This window comes from Strix uralensis, chromosome 4, assembly GCF_047716275.1.
Source record: "Strix uralensis isolate ZFMK-TIS-50842 chromosome 4, bStrUra1, whole genome shotgun sequence".
Classification (NCBI taxonomy): domain Eukaryota; kingdom Metazoa; phylum Chordata; class Aves; order Strigiformes; family Strigidae; genus Strix; species Strix uralensis.
In genome coordinates, this window is record NC_133975.1 from 105012491 (window position 1) to 105032791 (window position 20301).

Consider the following 20301-nt stretch of genomic DNA (forward strand, 5'->3'; position numbering starts at 1 on the left):
AAACCATTACCTCCCTGCATTTTTCACCACTATACATGTGATCCTGTCAGCAGTTGCAGTGATGGCAAAAATCAACAGCATGGTAAAATTAGAAATTGGTAGAGAATAATTTATATCGCTTAACCTACCTCAGTAAAATACCAACTATCAGCAGGTAAAGGTGTTACGATATTTTATGGTTCTTTCGAAAAAGTTACTTGATTTTCTTTGACTCTCTTTTTCTGGGTTATTATCAAAAGTAAATCTGTTATGCAGAAACACTTACCTTTTTTGTTAAAGAGTCATCTGAATCAGAAGGCATTCTTGTTGACACATGGAACATTACTTCTACTGTTGAGGTAGCAAAATATGGAGTGGTCAGTCCAGTGCTTTTGTTTTTTTGCAGTCCTCCCATAAAGCCACAATGGTTTGTGAGATTTACCTAGAAGTAATGCCCAGGAAGCATTAGGAGGAAAAAAAAAAAAAAAAATCAAGTGATAAATACATTCTTTACACTTTGAAATGGACTTTCAACTGAATTTTTAAAAGTGAAGGCCATTGTCACAATAGTACAGTTATGCTTTTCTAAGAGCTCAGACTCGCTGGCTAGGCTGGAAATCAACTGCAGTGCAGTGCCATTCTATATTCCACAGTCACCACAGATGCTGCCGGGAATACAAGGTCAGAGAAAAGGAAAGGTTGTGTAAATGAATATTTACTACACTATTTCCTGATCAGTTGACTGAAGTCACTTATACGTGCTTTTTGAATTTTTAAAAACTCTGTGATACTACATCAGCCTTGACCTGAGCTCTGAAGAAACCCTGCGTGAGTGCCAGACAATTTTAAACTGTCTTGATACATTCCATATATTTTCTTGAGAAATTTTCATTCTGTGAATATGAAAAAAAATCACAGGAAACTAACTGATAATTCGTAAATAAGTTTCTAAGTCTTAGAAACAGTTTGGCACTGAAATAAATAAGCATGTTTAGTGTGCTATTTTACTCTTAGAACAGTGCTGAAAGAAAGCTGTATCTCAGATGTGAATACATTTAACATCTGCCCACATGGGATATATTTGCTTTTCTGTTAATAAAGGATCCAGGCTAAGAGAATTAACCCACTAAAGAAGGATATTTGAAGACACTAATGTGATGATTTTTTTTTTTCTCCTGAAGAACCAGGAATGTGGGAAATAAACATCTATGTTTGTGTCAGTAGACTTCTAGCAGTTTTCCTCTGTTCCTGTGGAAAAGTCAGAGTCATTATCCACACTGCTAATCTAGTAATGCTCTCATATACCTAAGGAGTAAGAAAAAGAACAAAAGATGGACACTCATATGGACACTCCTGATGAACACAAATCACAAGAACAGAAAACCTGCAGTTTCCTCTGCAGCCAGCCAGGAGCAGGAGTAACTCCTGTACTTCTCTGGGCCAGCGATGAGTTGAACTTTACAATGGAAGTTAATCCTGTGTGGTCAGAAAGAAAGGATGCAAAAAAGGAAATCCTCATAACAGTATCTAACTAGCGACTAAAGAGCTGCAGGTACATACAGATGATGGGGTTCATCACAGTGTTTCTGACTGCTGGAAGAGACATGGGGAGGAATGTATGAAGAGATACATGCCTGCAGTGGAAGGCAGGAAGAAGGGAGCATGAGAGAAGCTGCACATTTTTATTTTTTGGATTCCCAACTTTGAGCACATCTCAAATTTCAATGGACTTAACACTTTACAGACCTACATGGAAATCAAGATGCCTCCTAATCAGTCCATGAAAGCCAAGTACAGGATTGCACATTAAAGAATCATCTCTGCCTGCACAAACCTTAAATTGAAAGAGCTTAAAATTAAATAGCTAGTATTGCTAATGAAATTAAAACCAGAATTCTTCTCTACATCCTACTTGCAAACCAGTGTATTTCAGTACTTGTAATGCTACAGAGCCATATCTGAAGCGATCTGCAATTTTTCTCTGTAAACAAACTTAGGATAAAAACATTTTTATAAATACCTCCCAGCCAAGACCAGCTACAAAATCCTCATAGGCTTGACTTCCCCCAGTATTTGTAAGAATGGAGTGTTTATCTTCTTGTCCCTCAGCAACATAAAACACTGCAATCTTGTGTGTCTCTCGGCTGTAAAACAGAAAATGGTCATTGCATGACAGTGCCTTTACTAATATGAAACCAAAATATGCAAACAGTACACACAGAGCATGGCTTTTAAAACACCAAAAAGATAGTGGAAGTACAACTATATAGCTTCTTTTTGAATACCTTCTATATTTCCATATTCATGTTCTGTCTTTTCTAGTCTGGTCTTCTCTAGAGCCTAAAGTTTTGCTATACGTGAACAGCATTTACCCATTCCATCACTTCTAAGATGTAGGATAGTGCTGGCAGTACCAATTGCTGGGCTTCTGAAATGAGCAAAACCAGTAACACATTTATCGACACTGCACTGCCCATTAACAACAGTGCCTTGTGAATGCTGTGGCAAATGCAGCTTATGCAACTGAATGAAGAATCTTTAAGTACAATATCTTCCATTCACACCTTGCTGTTAGACACTGGAGCAACTGAAGGTGGTTTCTCACACTTCTAAAACCTCCACTGGGTTTTATTTCAACTTCTACAAAACAAATCAAAGTTTTTAATTCTGTGCTACAACTCCAACTAGAATTCCATGTCTTCAAATACTAACATCACTGGAAAACAACTAAACAATTAGTTGAAGCTTAAAATGTGAAGACTTTGATATATCAAAGTTTTAAAACTATTCCATGTAATGCATACAAATGTTCATAATTTTAAGTTATTTTGAAGTTTGTTCTATCTCATGATGTTCTACTTGTAGAGTTTCTGTTTACAAATAACACCAATGTAGCTTCAATATAACACCAATAACTACACTATAGTGCAAAATATATGAATAATTTACAAAACTATTTTAAAAATGAGTTCAACTCTCATATCCAAGCAATTAGAGCCATTTAAGTACAAGTACATTAAATAAGTAGGTGGCCATTAAAAGAATTTACCATTGTCTTGAGTCCAAATTTCTGAGTTCTCGAAGTAACTTCTCATTTTTCTTCAGGAGATGAAAGCTCCTTCTAAATAGAGAAATTTGTAACTCTTTTATCACCTGTTCACTGATGGATACAGAACAGTACAAGAAGGGTACAAGAACATCTCCAGGTCCATTCAAGAACAGTCAACAAATGCTTCTGCCTTTTCAATAGTTCTTTCTTATCTAAAACATTAATATATTTTTAAAAAAATATACAAGTAATTTTTTTTACTCCAGGAAATCTTCTATATCCACTATAGCCCTGAGTACAACCTTTGCTTCTTTCTACTTTCTTCCGTCAACCTATTGGATCCATCTGCGATCAATCTCTTCTCTACAGAAGAACAGACAGAACTCCCTTTGACACATATATAAGCTGCACACTTTACTAGACCATAATATATATATGCTTAGTGACAAAAGACACTCCCATAATCTACTGTCCTAAGGAGTTAGTGCATTAAACACAGAGGTTTTGCTATTCTGAATTGCAGAAGAGAGCAGAACATAGCTCACTAGTCACTCAGCCAGCTGTAACAATTTAAAGAAAAAACAAAACAAATGTTAGAGCAAGAAAGGCACTTTTCATTTCTTTTAAACTGTGCTGAAGATATTTCCCACAAAACACAGTGGAATGAGTTTAAGAGCAGTACTTTTCAAAACCAGACTGCCTTGAGGAATTAAAGACCCAAATAAGAAGGGTTACAACACCAAAATTTTGTCTGATTCCAGTGATATCTCAGTGACATAGATTATTTTTGCTTTACAGAATATACATTTCCCTTCATAGTAAGAAAATATTTTAATGCCTTTAATATGGAACTTGGCAGCTTATGGAAAAGATTTCAGAAAGACCCTTAAATTCTAGGATGCTAATATTTGTACGCACCTACATGTATACGCATACACCTATCTATACCCACACGAAAACAATAATGTAAACAGAGACATTACTTTTGTAAATAATAATAATAAATAATAAATAAATAGTAGGGTACGCATCTTTCTCGTTAGCTAACACAGATGCAATGCAAGCATGCTCTTAGCAGGTAAAGCAGCAGGACACTGTCCAGCAATACAATAGCTGAGAATATGACACTTTCAGAGACTCATTCTGGCATAAGAAAGGTAATGATTTTTGCAGGAACATATATGGCAAGCAAAGAAAGCAAAAAAGATGCCTTCTTTACCCATGGTAGTACCCCTCAGTACAGTTGGTGAAGGGATAGAAAAGATATCACTCCTTCAATTCACCTTCCAACACTGTTCTAAGGAAAGAATATAAATAGCAATAAGAGCAACAGGTTCGTCCTTTCTGTCTCTCTAAATGACAGGTTGAAATGCAGAACAAAACTGCCATTTTCCCCTTAGTTGCACATCCCCTCTCCTCTTTTGTTGGCTGGCCTGGAGTATTTTTGGCTTAACCCACTCTATGATCAGCTATTATTACACAGTAAGAATAGCACAATTCCTTAAAAGAAAGTTCTTAAACTAGGAGTCTTTTCTTTTTACCTTTTATCCCAAGAATTCATTCCCAGTATACTGAGAAGCAATCTGCAGTAGTAAAACGCTGACTGAGGCTTTTGTGAGGTTGGCTCATCCTGCTCCATAGCCCTCATATTTAAATCATTGAAATGCTTTTCAACAAACTCCCTCTCTTCTGTGTGCTGTTTCAGAATTGCATTGATGACATCATTCTCCTGCTTCTCTGAGATGCAGACTGGTTGAGGAGCAGGAATGTTGAGTGAGACACCAGTTCTCTGTAAGCATTCAGGGCTTGTAACACCTAAATACTGCAGGAGCTCATCAAGGGCATCTTCTTCATCCCTGATTGTATCCCATGTTGGCACAGTGTCTCTAAATTTCCTTTTTACTTGGAGTGTAATTCCATCCCTTCCAGATACATCCTCCACATGCTCAAAAGACGAAAGAGCATCTTCTGGTTTATCTTGTTGAGATAATGAAAGTGCAAAAGAAGTTTGTTGTGAAGATCCACATAAAGATGATGGTCCATACAAAATGGCTGAATCCCATGAGTATTTGCCAGATAGATCACGCACTATAATTCTAACATTTGAATTAGCAGATGCAAGTCCAGCAGACAGTCCTCCCCCAGGCATATTGTCTTCTGCTTGGATTTGTATGCAAGACACCAGGGAAGTATTGTTTAACACAAAGAATTGAAGGTTTGGATTCTCAAAAAGTTCAGGAGAAAGTTCAGGACTTTCACTATATGGATTGTCATTGTTTTCACACACTTGACTGGTTAGCATAGCAGGACCTCCACTCATAGGATAGTGGCCTAAGTGGTTGACTAGATGTGTTATCACAGTACGAGCAGCAACAGAAATTAATCCTTGTTGCATGTGAGTTTTCACTGTGAGAGAAAGAACACAGGTTTTAAAAGAAAAGTTCAGAAAACAACACTGAGATTTATGCATTTCTTTTGGTCTCCACTTTTAAATAGAGTATAAGCACTGCAAGGTCAGGATACATTCAACTCAGTAATGGAAAATATGTATTTTGATGAACACTGTTCTCATATACAAGTAGCATGAAAAATCATAAGCTAGTTAAAGAATTATCTTCATTGTTTTACGGCCCACCATATCTCCTTTACCACAGCTTTGCAATCAGCATGGTCCTTCTAAAACACACAATTTCTTAATCTAGTGAAAATAAATCTTAAATTCCTGATGAAGTAGAGATCATAATTGTGTTGTAAGAAGTCCATTTCCAACTGCAATGGATTTTTGTATTTATACACATCATTACATTGTGAAAAACAAAGGAACATAGATGCACAAAACCTCTAATCCATCTTAATTTCCCCAGGGAGCATATAGCTGTAGGTTAGGTTGAGAATAATACTGGATGATTTTAAAGCACCAAATCAAAGACTGGGCTATTTATACTGAACAAAATCTAACAGTAGCAAAATTTACAAAGAACAAATCTCATGCCCCAACTGCATTTTAAGAAGTTTCAGGCTGGAAAAACTTGGAGGGAGAAAGAGAAGTTAACTGTGCCTATCTTACATGAAATTCATCTTGTGAGATGCACTGGTATTTCAAGATGGTTTTGCCACCTCCTTCTTTGTTGCACACCTTCCACTTGCATGCAATGTTATCTAAATTCACAAAAGGAATTTCTTAATGTTTATACCACACCCTGCTCACCCAGTACTTTATTGTTATTGGATTCTTCTATCAAACCCACTCTACATTATCCATGAAGTACAGAGCTAGTCAAAGCAACTCTCAACTGGCTCAGGGTATCCGCTGAAGAATCTATACACAGAAGTATTACACTATAGAAGATCACAGGCAGAAAACAGGATCAATATGGCAAAGCACATATTTCTGCAGCCTCTCTGTCTTGTAACAGGACCTGGATGCCCTGAATTTGGAGTTTACAAGGGGAAGATAAACCAAGACTGTACTCATCAGGATTACACCATATATTTTAACCTATATTAAACACTGAAAACTGCTGCAAACACTTCTCACCTTCTTTCTCACCAAAAATCCATCAAATTAGAATGTTCTGAACCATATTACTTTCTCATTCAGTATTTACTGAGAAAATGTAACCTCTTGGACATGTAAGTATGCTATAATTAACTCATTTCCCTTTATATTGTGTATTTATACACAATAAAAACTAATGTTTAATAAACAAATTTCTCTTTGCAGTTGAAGGTGTCTTAATTAGTTTAAGTGGAAAAATAAAAGCAAATCTCTAACGTATACTGACTGTCATGATAGATCTTTAGTTTCTGAAGCACTGGATGCATTCTGCAACTGCAAAAATCAACAATTAGTATATATGTGCCTTTTTTTTCTCCACAAGGTTTGGGTAAAGCATCTAAGAAACATTTGGGATTCTAGCTCTTCCCTACATTTATGGAGCACTAGATCTGAACTGCAAAAGGGAAAGATTTCATCCAGTTAATTGTTGGCAAAACAATTTAATTTTTACAGTGTTCTGAAACTCAGATAAACTCAAATATTTTAATGAATTAAGGCCTTGAAAACTAATATAAACAAATTAGATATTATATTTTTATTATCTATAACCTTCTTGAGGTAAAATTTACAAACACAAGAACATTCAGTGAAGCTGAATTAAATGCCCAGACATTGACAGCATACAAGGAAATTAAGTTATAGTGCCATCTGCTGAAATATAAGACGGAACCGTAAGCAAGTTTATACAAGACGAAGAGAAAATAAGTTGGATGCTGATCAGTGCAGTAGTAACCAGCACCTGGACAATGCAGAGGCTGGCTCATTTCTGTCAGAATATTTATGCCAAGTGTTCAGTACTTGGCACTGCACAGGTAAATAAGGTAATATTCTCAGGTTCCTAGAAGCAAAAATGTGTGAGCTTCCCAGCTACCTGAAGCCTCACACTGCATAGGTTAAATGCCTTCAGTTAAGTTCTGCTGAAAAACATGAAGAAATGAGAGGGACCTGTAAGCATGTAAGTTATTACTATTACTGTTTTGTGATCTGACGATCTCAAACCTGACCATGGCTGTATTGTGCCTGTGCATTAATTTACTCCCTTAGGAGCTTAAGGGACATACGGAAAAGAAAGGTGATACAGTGAAACAAAGAGTGGAACATCGAATTTAAATTTGGAAAGTCCATTCCAAGTCCTACCACAGTCTTTCTCTGAAAATTTTGCTCTTGAATTAAAATAAAAAATTAAAGAATTGGCATATAGATCTGCCATCGTCTCTTTTATAACATGAGAACAGAGTTTTCTCTTAGAATACAGTATTGTTGATCTAAAAATGAGACAGAAAACTCAAATCAGAAGTATTAAGAGAAGCATAGTGAAAAGTAAGCTGTAAGATGTAACCTGTTATGTTGAAATGAAATAAAGCAACCTTGAAACATTTTTGTCACACAGCAAATCAGTTTTTGGTGATGGTTTCCCTTTGCAAAAAAAAAAATAAATCCAAACCCAGTAATGCTTTTTGAAATATAAGAATTTTAAATTAAATTTGCAGCTTATAATGTGTTCCTAGAAGCACATCTCCTCAATCAGGAACAACTGGACATTCAATATGTTAGAATTCTTAAAATGAGTATCTAAACCATGCTCTTTGTTTCTGGAGGGTAGATCAAAATATGCAGTAACACAAGCCATCACAGCTTTACCACAAATTCTACAAACCAAGTCACATCATTACACATTAAAGCAGTCTAGCTGGCTGCTTTGCCAACTTGTCTTCCTCAGTGAACACATCTCTGCTCTCTTTACAATGGCACAGTCTTTTGCTTGAGCAATGTAATTCATATGTGCACATGATCACTTGGTAATTTACTAGAAACATGTTATATTGCTTATTTTTCTCAGTCCCTGAAATCACCTCTTTTGTGGAAAGGCTGAAGGTCCATCACCACTAATTTGTATCAGTGGCATGAATGGAGGATTCCTGAATTTCCTTAAGATGTGTTGTTAACTCTTTATAATTCAACTTTGGCTGAAAAGCATCTAGACAACTACAGTTATGTAGTAGAAGGAAAAAGTAATGATTGAGGGTAAAATTTAACTCTCCTCACCCTTTTAGCTATCTAAAGAACGATGCACCTGTACAGACTGATTCATCTCAGTTAGAAGCCCACATTGGAGAAATGGGATGAATCAGTCTCTGGAAACACTTCTCTTTCTCCATTATATTTAGAGGCAGCCTAAGAGAGTTCAGTTTAGCTTAGCTACCTGCATTTTACATCAGCTTAAGGAAGTCTCACTCCTTTCTAATTTTAAACTTCAGGTATAGAGACATGTGGTTACAGAGAATCCACCTCTAGAGCATCTCTCACAAAACACAAACTGTGCTAATCTGGATGTACCATGTATAAAGTGTTTTTTAAAAAGTGTATTTTTTGTCTCCTTTCAGTAAAAAGGCAAACAGCAAAGCCTTAAAAGTACTTTACATTTCTATTTTTTAAATAAAAGACTAAACATCAGATGGGAGAAACTTTCTTCAGAAATTGAAACATATTAGGAAAAATGATTGATCTATGCAGAAGAGTTTAAAATACATTTGGAGAAATATGCCAAATGGGGGAAAATCCATGAAATCAATAATTGATAGACTCCTGTATCTATGAAATATAACTACTACCTTCCAATCACAACTACCTCTAACAGATCTGTGATCTATGAAGAACAGGTTTCAAAATGTTTTTGCCTATAATTGCTAAAAAAATCCCATTAAATATTAATTCCTTATGACTAGACTCTATTCAATAGTCTGATTTTGCTATTTATTAACATTAGAAGATGTATAGCACTTTTTGTTTAATGCTACATATTTTCATGTAACCAGCTTCCCTGTCAATACAAGGGTCACAAACGCTCAATTTTACTTTTTACTAAGTGCTTGCATCATTTAACACAAACAACGAAGAAGTTCTGAAGGAGAGGTTCCATTTTAATTCTCGCTCATAAATATTTATGGTCCTGTAATGACAAGCAAAAGATCAGAAGCAGGTAAGCAGATCATAGCACAATGCAGTCCAAGTTAGCTTTTGCACATCTAAACTGTACAGCAAATGACTATAATGCTATACTGCCCTTGGGGAAAGCATACCTCTGTCAGGGTATGCTGAATCCAGGCTAGTTAGGTGCAGTTAATTAGCACAGGCAACACTTGTATGCCTGTACTGTAGGTGGAGGAAGCTGTTGATACTAGCTAGAGGAACAGTTCATCAGCCTTCCATGTAGAGAAGCCCTGTGATTCCTTAGATACATGAAATCATCACAGACTTGCTGCCTGCAAGTTCTGATGATGCAAGAAAAGCTTCCTACTAATGTCTTTATTGTCAGCTGCTAGAAGTTCATTCTGGTTTAAACATAACACTCTAATGTACTTAACACTTAATTTCAAAATTATTCTTTGTGTATCTTAATAACTGCAATCTACCACTTTACTGGAAACCTACAGAAAGGAGGACAATGACAATTTCACAGATAATCCTAGGTATAACAGATTCCTTGGGAGAGATGGCACTTGGAAGGTTACTGAAACAGAGAGGTGAACAGCTCTTTTCTCTCCCTGCATCACCTGTTTCCAGAGGATTTAACAGATCTTTGCCCTGCCATTTACTGCAGGGCTTATTCCAGCCTCTCAATAGATCCTGTCCCTGCTACACACCTGTATCACTGAAAGTCCCATATCTTCATAGTCTCATACCACATCATACTGGGGCTAAGTGTCCATAAAAATTGTGATGGATCTGACCTTGAACAATGGGAGGTATTACAGGGTATGTCAGTCACATCATTAAACTGATCAAAAGCACCCTGTTGTAAGAATTCTGGCATTTCAGTACTTTGAGCTTTGCTTGTGACCTAAGGAAAGAGTCTAGTAATCCCCACTCTGTCTTTGTAGAACTTCCCTGATTACCCTACAACTGCCATCCTGTCCATTTCCACTCCTTCAAAAAAGATATCATAACACTTTCACTCTACTAAAAAAAGAGGTTGACCCACTGGCATACTGCTCTGCTGTTAGCTTGTACTAATTGACCCACTGTCTTGATCGAGTCCCAGACTGGTTGTTATCCACTAACTTTACTCCTCTCACTCCAACAATGCCAGGGAGAACAGATGCTGTGTGATCGGTTAAGCACTGCCAATTTTATTCTCTGCCTGGCAATGTGGACTAAAAGTGCCAAGGTTGCAAGACCAGGGTTGCATTATAATGCTGTAGTTTGCCAATTAAATTTCACGATCAGACTTACAATTCCAGAGCCTTGAAACTTTAAAAACATATGGGGCTTCCTTAATTTATCTGGAGAGATAAAAGGAACATCTGAAATTACTTTTATTTAGAAATTTAACAAGAAATCATAAAAGAACAGATCACGTACGGAAATGCAAAATGAAGATATCGATGCTAAGGCTTTGTGCAACTACATTCATTTAAAGAGAAATCTATTCAGGGTTGTCTTTTCAGATTGCCAGATTAAAAAAGCCACACAGCATTTGCTGCTAACCCATAATTACAGATTATTACAGAATACAAAAGATGCCAGGAATAAAAAGCTACTACAATTCACTACACTGTAATAGAACATGCAGTGGAAGTTAATTTTGGCAAATGCTTTAAATATTAGCTTTACATAATATGTATAGGTGAGACTGTAATTAGGACAGAATGAATCCTTCGAAGCCTCTTTCATTCTGACCCAGCAGATGATTACTTTTTACTAATAAGACCACAGCCATTTGACAAAAAGCCAACTATAGTACCTTGCTTCATTCTTCAGTAAATTTAATAATTACAGCTCCTCCTGCCAACAGTTCTCAAATCAGACTTGTTCAATCCAATACTGAGCTTATTAGGGGACAGCTCTATGTTTAGAATTCTTTGGCCAAAAAAGTACTTGAGGATGATGAAGCATGCCTTAGACAAGGGCACAATGATTAGCCATTTTCTCTACATAAAAAACAGCACGTAGTCACTACAGACCACAAAATCACCTGCTGTTAGCACACAGCTGCTACAAAGAGCTGCTGCATTTATCTGGTTCTTAATACCTTTAAGGAAGCCTAAATGGAACAACTTAATATGGAGGGAGAATAGCACTACACAGAGTTTCTGGTATCAGTATTAATCTCATCTTTTTCAATTTTCTTCCCAGTATAGCCATTTGATATTTACTAGATACACTGCATAATACATGCTACTCCTCTGTAGCTTAGTTTTTTGATCCTTTATTTTTGAGTTCTGAAGAAAATGCTAATTCCCGGGTCTGATAAGGTTCTAAGCAGATGAGAGAAAATTTCTCTCTTTTTAGATAACTCTGTGGTTTTAAACAGTGTAAACAGATTGACAACAAATTATGATAGGCTAAAAAAATTCACAGAAAGCTTTCAATACTGCAAGCTCAGACAGGAAAAAAAATCTAAAATATTCTTAGAAAAAGGAGTAAAATTAAAAAAAAATTCATTTACTGAAAGTAAAATGAAAAGCAACACTTATCCATGTTACAGTACTTAACACTTTTTGATGATACACAGAGCACAGAAGAATCCATATCAAATTGATCTTTATGTTGTTCAGAAGATACTTATTTCAGTTAATCAAACAGTAATTGCTCAAAATTATGTTAGCTCATTCCATACTAATGGTTCCTACCTAGTGTCTAGGTATAATTTAAAACTTATGCTTTAGGCCAACACTTCAATACTGGAAACCAAGATAAAACTTTTTTGAAAGAAAATGTATTTAGGCAATTTGACAAACCTTCAGTGACTGGCTGAAGTTTAGAAGACCTCTCTGAGTCTGGAGAATGCAGTGGTTCTGGTTCCTTCAGGCTTTCTAAATGCATAAAAGGATCATAATCCACACATGCCAAATCAGAAAGGCTTAGAGGAAAATATTTAGGGTTGCTAAAACACTGAGACCCATAGACACACCCATGCAGAACCTAGAACAAAAACAGAATTTCATGACATTATTTCTTATAAAACTATCAAGTAGAAATTTCAGTAACGTTTATTTTTATTTCCATTTTTTAATTGATTTGCTAGAACCAGGTAGGCAGGACAAAATGTTGAAAATTTTTTAGATGCTTAATGTTTACAGAAATAAACCCTGGTCTGCAAAGAAAATTGTTAAAACAGTGTCTACACTGAAGTGGAATTTAACAATAAAGAAACAAAACCTAAAACTTACAACAAATCACCAAGATACCTTTATTTTTAGATCTCCTATCTTCTTTAATTACATATGCTAGGTCTAAGCTGCTGGATGTTTTAATCCCCTTCCCTTGCTATCTTTGTTCTGTGTCCCTAAAGACAGTAATTATAACTTAGTGCTTTTTACTTTGTTTATTGCTAAATAAAATTGCTTGGAATATAAAAGCTACATCCTCCTGTCTTAAATGTATAGCTGGTCTTCTACAACACAAGTGTCTGCTATTGATATGACATACAAAAAAGAACTTGGTTAAACATCACAAAATGTAAAACAAAATCAACAATTCCAAATATACCAAAGATCAAGCAGTTACAGTAAACCATACAAGAACTAAGACAGCCCTCCACAGCCATAGAATGGAGGTCAGCTCACAGAAAACTTCTGTCTTCATTTCCATGAAAACTGACACTAGCTCCATACATGGAAATTCTCATTTACAGAGTAAAGAAACATGTACCTTATATATACAATTAAGAACGGATCTTTCAGTCTTATCATTTTCTGCTCCTGTAGTGTGAAGAGGCTGCAGCAAGGTCTTTAATGGCAAGGCCATTATCCAATCCAATAAGCACAGAAGTAAAGAAACCACCAACTGGAACAAACACTTTCAATTACAAATCAATTAAACCAGCACCTGCTACTTTACATTTACCACTGTATTTTACGTCTCTGTTTTATTTTCTTTTTCCAGTTCAGTGGAGTCAACCTTCTGCTGTAATGGCAGGACACACTTGTTTAAAAGCCACTGTATCTTCAAAACTTACAGCATCGGTAAAAACTTTGGCTACTGAGATATTTCACAAAGACCATCCATACATTAGTTTCTCATCATAGTAAGTATGAGAGCAGAGACAGTGCTTAAAAGGATACCCATGATTCTAAAAATTGATTTGTAGGGTGCTGTTTTTAAAATGACAGATTACATAGGTACAAATTAAGGCTGCTGCACTGTTCTGCACATAAATCTCACTGTAAAGTGGATCAAGGATTACACGGAACTGAATTATTTCAGCTGCATTTAATGTTTTACAAATAACATAGAATTTCTTTCACAACATGTCAATAATGCTATGCAGCACCAGGTATCACCTGAAAGAAATCCAACTGCTTTCTGTATTGTAGGCTACTCGGCAAAAGAACCAACTCCCTCTAGGGGATGTTTTTAAAGACTGGAGAACAGAATTAGATTAAGACATACATACACACCAAATTATTACTACCTCATCGGCTTCAAATAATTATTTTTAATTTTTGAAACTTAGCTGTGAATAAGGAAACAATTTGGATAGATGGCTGCAAGATTCTCTAAAGTATTTCCCAAGTTAAGTAAAAGTCCTTCAAAGAAAATCCACTTAACTGATTTACTAATAAATGACATATAAGCATCATACTCATTTCACACAATACATTACAAGTTTGTCTCTCAGAGGCACTATATAATAAACCTAATGATGAAGGGCCCTGAGTATTTTTATACTAAATCAATTTTTAAGAAACCCATTAGGACTATGTTTGTCAAACTAGGTGAGCCAATTTTTTATATATTTGAGAAGACTATACTGTATTATACTTAAAGAGCTGAATCCCTACTTTAAGGCACAGCTTAAATTTTGTAACAATGCTAGGTCACACATCTTTCTAATTAAATTGACACATTAAAAAGAAATGAAAAATGTTTACCCTCTTGTCCTGTTCGTAAGAGGAAGCTTCTGTACTGGGTAGCAGATGGGTAATAGTTGCTATCAGAATCTAGGGAAAATATAGCATAGTTTCTTTAAAGATACAATTTAAATATTTAAGTTTAAAATAAAATTTTAAGCAGGTAAATGTGACACAATACTAGATCACAGAATCATAGAATGGTTTGGATTTTAAAGATCATCTGGTTCCAACCCCCCTGCCACAGGCAGGGACACCTTCCACTAGACCAGGTTGCTCACAGCCCTGTCCAACCTGGCCTTGAACACTTCCAGGGAGGGGGCAGCCACAGCTTCTCTGGGCAACCTGTTCCAGTGCCTCACCACACTCACAGTAAAGAATTTCTTCCTTATGATAATCTAAATCTACCCTCTTTCAGTTTTAAACTGTTACCCCTTGTCCTGTCACTACACTCCCTGACAAAAAGTCCCTACCATCTTCCCTGTAGGCCCCCTTTAAGTACTGGAAAGCCACTCTAAGGTCTCCCCAGAGCCTTCCCTTCTCCAGGCTGAACAATCCCAATTCACGGTTAAATTCTATTAAATTTGAGACAAATTACAGTATTCCTTGCCACTTTTTTTAAAAAATAAAATCCTTTTAATTGAATTTTGCAGAAGACAATGAAGGAACACATTCTGTTTGACTGACGTAGGTGCATTAGGGACAATGAAATTACACAGCTACTCGAAATATTCAGGCAGGAAGAGACCTCGATTCAACATACTTGTAGGGTGCATGAAGGAGCCTGACGTGGGTTTGGGCACAGGGCTATGTGAGCTCTGTTATTTCTTAGAACTACAAGAATTTGTAAACACCCTACCTCTACTTAATCAACAATATGACTGCAGAGGAGCAGAGAAATACTTGCTACACCTCTTAAGAAGCTTCCGCATAATTCCCTTTCTGGTTACCTGGGAGACCTCTATCTTTTCTCTGTGGTTCAGACTCACAGAGGCCATAGTCTACTTCACTGTTATTTAAAGTGTATTCAAAATAGTTATTTTTGCTTTATACTGAAACACTTTAATGCAAAGTGTTTTGCATATGGATATGCAAAATACAATTGTAGATCTGTATTTTAAGTAATCACTTTCTCACTAAAACATATTTGAATATATTTAATGTTAAAAAAAAATTGCACTTTATTGACAATATTCTCATGTAAATAATGACACAGTTGTATTGGAGAAAAAATAAGCATGACACAGCCATTTTACATGTTAATATTGGAGTCAGCAAGTGCATGCAACACGAACCCACACAATTAATGATCAGTAAGATAATGTTTCTACTAATTTAACATTTTGTGAAATATACTTGTCAATACTCTGGTATTTTAATTTCTGAAATCATTTTACTGTTACATTTAAAAGAATTAAAATTTTCAAATTTTTAAAAATTACTTACTTGAATAATTCTTAAAGGTGAATCAGCTTGATACACTTGAAGTCTATGTACATAATGTATCAGCATGTTCAGCATACTGCATGCAACTTGGGCTACTGTTTTATTTGGAAACTAGAAAAGAAACACAGAACAGTAACGATGACTACATTTCACATAACAGTAGGTTAGGTGGTAAGGTGACGGTTTTATACATGTAATTCCTTATGTACCCATTTGTTGGAGGAACAGAACTAAATTTTACAAAATTTAAAAGGAATTATTTTATGGTCGTAACCAAATGTTAGCAACTAACATCAAAGTTTTGGGACAGACCATCAGGGAGTTGCATGGAATAAGGGAAAGGGGAGAGGAGTCTCCTTATTAATTTCAGATCAGTTAGTACCGTATCATGAAGCCAGAAAGAACAAACTCATTTCTTATTACCTTAATGTTTATTAATGCATCACTGCAAAAAAATAAGGATCTCATTCTGAAATCAGAGGTCTTTGTTGAGAACCAAGGCAGATGAACAGCCCTGTATCCAGAATGCAAAACACAGAACTAATAGTGAGACTGACTGTTCTGTATTTGTTGGTGACTGCTTCTGTACAGCGCTTGTCTGAATGGAAATGAATGTACCTCAGTTCCTGTGCTTAACTCCTCTTTTCTCTGTTTTCTTTTAAAGGCAGGAGAACATTGCTGCACTGGAGCCTGCCTTCAACACTTTCTAAAATATTTAAGTTACTCTGTTGGTCAAGGCAAAAGTGAATGTATTCGTACAATTAGTCCCCAGCCTTGGGAGTGGATGCACACACTGCCCTACACTAAGTGGGAAAACAAAGAAACGAAGAGACAGCAATATGTTTCCTTAAATTATTAATGCATAGAACATGTAACTGAGGCTTCTTCCTTCATTGCACTTGCCTTAAAACATTAAGCTGTGCACCAAACAACAAGCACAAAATCAATTTTACGTGAATTTTATTCATCTAGGACATGAAAATCCTACAAAGCTGAGCTAAAAAAAAATCTGAGCAAAACACAGACTTCAGAAGACAGCACAAACCACACAGAAGAAAAAATAACATTCAACAGCCCCAAGGAAAGGATTTCAAAAATGTTTTTACTCAAGAAAATACTGTCTTTACTGAAAACAAGTATTCCAAATCATAATACTGATGAATTTCAAATCACTCAGAAAATGACTAGGTAATTCATGCTTTAATAATGAAAATTCCTATTCTATTTCTCCAATGAAGATGAGTGACATCAGAATTCCTGTATTATTAAAAGAATAAAAAAGTAGTTTGCATGTATTAACCTCACTTTATTTAGCAGTGAAGCTGTCACAGGTGTGTGCTGCAAGGTGGCTAAGTCTACCTCTGAACTCAGAAAAGGATAATTATGTTGCAAAAATATGTAGATATAATTTCTTGGCTTCTTAGACTGTTTTCTTAATCAATCCAGTTCTATTAACCTTTCGGGGAAGGGTATATCTCACAAACCTTAAAAAAAAGCTTTAAGAAATCTGAAATGCCTGGGAAATGGAGCATGAACAGAATATTAAGGATTTCAGAATAAAATTTTTGAATGGCAAAAATTTAAAGGTGGAAAATACACTGGAAGAAAATTCTGCCCTGGGCCAGCTTCTCATAAAAGCAAAGCTATCAATTTTTACATTTAAGGTCTTGAAAAGGTACAAGCATAAGCAAAAGTATTGAACATGAAGCTTTAATTAACATTTTTTATTTGTGGTATCTATATAAGCATAAAGAAAGACTACAAATGGCTCTTATAAGTCAGCCACAGGGACGGAAACCAGAGTACACAGGGTAGTTAATTCTTGCTCTGACTTTCCCCGTTTCTCAGTGGACACAGTTTAATGTTATCGTTGGCTTTTAACTAAAACATGGCAGACATCTTACGTCTGCAAGTCTTGTCAGAGCTTATGACAAGAACACCACTTTTATCCTTCGTGAGACAGACTCTCTCCGTGCTGTGAAAGTACACTGTAAGAGCACAGTAAGCAGGGTACAGATTCTAATGTTCAAGCACAGCTGACAACCACAAAAAAATTAAATAAAATTGAAAGCATAACAATTTTATTATAGAAGTTGAGATCAAATCCAGATTGCGGGAAACATCCTTACAAGCTTGCAGGAAAACCCCAAAGTCACTGGAGAGGACAAAAGGGGTGGATGAACCTGAGCAGCTTAATAAGCAATACACAGGTTACTGAATTTAAGAAAAAATTACCTGTGAAAGAGGCCTGGAGACTTTTCAGAATCTTTGAATAATCAGCCATTCACTACTTAAAACCAGGGAGCATTATCATCTTTTTTAAATTATTTTTTCTTTTTTTTAAGGAGGATCATAGGGCTCTAAAATGGTTTATGCAAGTTATTTAACCTCCATCTGTTCTCTGGTTGAAGAGAATTCTTAAATTTTTTTTTTAATTTAAGAAAGGGTATAAAAGTCAATGGAGACATAAATTTAACAGAATGACTGAAGGGTATAAAGTAATGAATACAAATAAAGTTCAAATCTTGTGCACTCAGATTTTCACGTCTTATTCATGGGAAGAGCACTGGGTAGGAAGTTTTGATCAAGAATATGGGGATTGGCCCAAACAGATCAAACCCTTCATCTACTTCAGAAACCGGTCCCAGCATGGTCAATATATCACATTTCAAAAGAATGCACGGACACTTTAGAACAAACAGTTTCCTAAACCCAAGCAGCTACACTGAGTTTATGCTGGATAGCAGAACAATTCACCCCTTTCAAACCAGCTGCTTTGTTCTGACTTCTTTTCCAAGAGCCTTCAGAGGTGGCATGAAGGCAGCTGTGCGATGCTACAAACATTTCACCCGCCGTTCTCAATCTCTGGAAAATGCTAGTATGTTTATAAAGAATAAGAATTCACTACTTTTATATGATTTTATATTTAGAAGTGTAACTGTGGACATAATTTTTTAAAAGTTGCTCAATGGAAAAAAAACCAAAAACCTTTCCATGAATTGGCACTTTGCCTGGTACGTAACTCTCAGGGTTTTTTCTCAGAAGGCTAGTCTTACCATATTTTTCACCTTTGCATGGGTCCTTTGCTTTCTGGATGTTATATCAGTAGTTTAACCTTGTCTATGCTTGCAAATAACCTACGTTTAACACTCACTCAACCAAGCCCGTACAACACAATTTTGTGATGTACCTGCAGTATTTTTGTGAGGAGCATAATATAATCATGAGATGCAGGGATCTGGATGGCTGGTTAGGATCCTTTATGGTCAGACTTCAGCAGAGGTTAACACAGATACAGCAGTATCGCCACACTGCTGAGAGATGTGCTAGCTATGTTCAGAGCCAGCTGCTGGACTGCAGTTCTGAATATGCTTCTGTATTTCAGAAATAGGCATATAACTGTTGCTAACGTTTCTATTCAACGTTATTTGCTCAGTTGTACTTCTCAGGTAGTCAGACTAGGACTATAGCTCCCTATCCATTCATTTCTCCTGAAAACAAGAAAATAATCCATTTCTGACTACTTGGAAACCAGGGGATTGCTTAGGTAACAAATTAGAGCTAATTTGTTTCTCCCATGATATATTTATGAACTTTTCATTTCATGATTGAACTTGATTGTGAATGTATACCACTGCTCAGAACAGAAGAAAAGCCAACATACTCTGGATGCTTTTGCCAAGACAAAGCAAAGCAAAGCAGAAATATAAAAATATTTGTCTTCTTATTCAAGAAGGAATTTATGTTTAATATAAATGAGATACAAATAATTGCTTTAATAAATACGTCAAAGAAAAATAAGAGAAATCACAGTGAATGTCAGGATTAAAAATAGTTCAAACTTTGATAAATTGCAGAAGATAAAAACATCATTAGCCTAATACCAAACTTGCACAGGAACCTGATAAAATGCACTAGTTAAGGGATATTAAAAAACAAGGGGAAAACCCTGGAAGAGAGTATTAGTGAGGCTGCAAAGGATGAATGTGATTTTGCAAAACAGGAAATTGCATTTTAGAGTCTAATACTAAAAGCCCTGCAGCTACCCATTTTAGACATTGACTCGAATCCTGCTTCACAGGATGTGAACAGCTGATTTGCTAAGATACGTTTCAGATTCCCATTGCTGAAAAGAATAGTTAGTCCCCAACATCTGACACAAGCCATGTATAACAGGTGTACACTCCAATTTTTGTCAACATGTATATACAGAAAGACTAGACAATTCAGTGAATTTTAACGTAAACAAATAACATGTATAAACGTTCTGAAAATAAATCAGAAAATTTCATCTATTCAGAAACATCTTATGGGCATTGCACCACAATGAACTAGCTGTATCTGAGCAAGTTGCATTTCCAGGTGAGAATCACAGTGCATACTAGCTATGTTTAACAGATTTAATCAAAACA

At 35.9% G+C, this 20301-nt stretch overlaps 1 protein-coding gene across 15 annotated transcripts in view; it reads right to left on the minus strand.

Moving 5' to 3' along the window:
• Positions 1-20301, minus strand: part of RALGAPA1 (Ral GTPase activating protein catalytic subunit alpha 1) — a 135814-nt gene that overhangs the window by 41487 nt on the left and 74026 nt on the right. For all 15 annotated transcript variants that reach the window (XM_074868316.1, XM_074868315.1, XM_074868304.1 and 12 more), the window contains 8 exons: positions 15890-16000; positions 14465-14533; positions 13242-13376; positions 12329-12512; positions 4570-5434; positions 3029-3100; positions 2000-2123; positions 266-421 (listed from right to left, as the gene is read on the minus strand). In XM_074868316.1, coding sequence (XP_074724417.1) covers positions 266-421; positions 2000-2123; positions 3029-3100; positions 4570-5434; positions 12329-12512; positions 13242-13376; positions 14465-14533; positions 15890-16000 — 1716 coding nt within the window. The remainder of the gene's footprint in view (positions 1-265; positions 422-1999; positions 2124-3028; positions 3101-4569; positions 5435-12328; positions 12513-13241; positions 13377-14464; positions 14534-15889; positions 16001-20301) is intronic.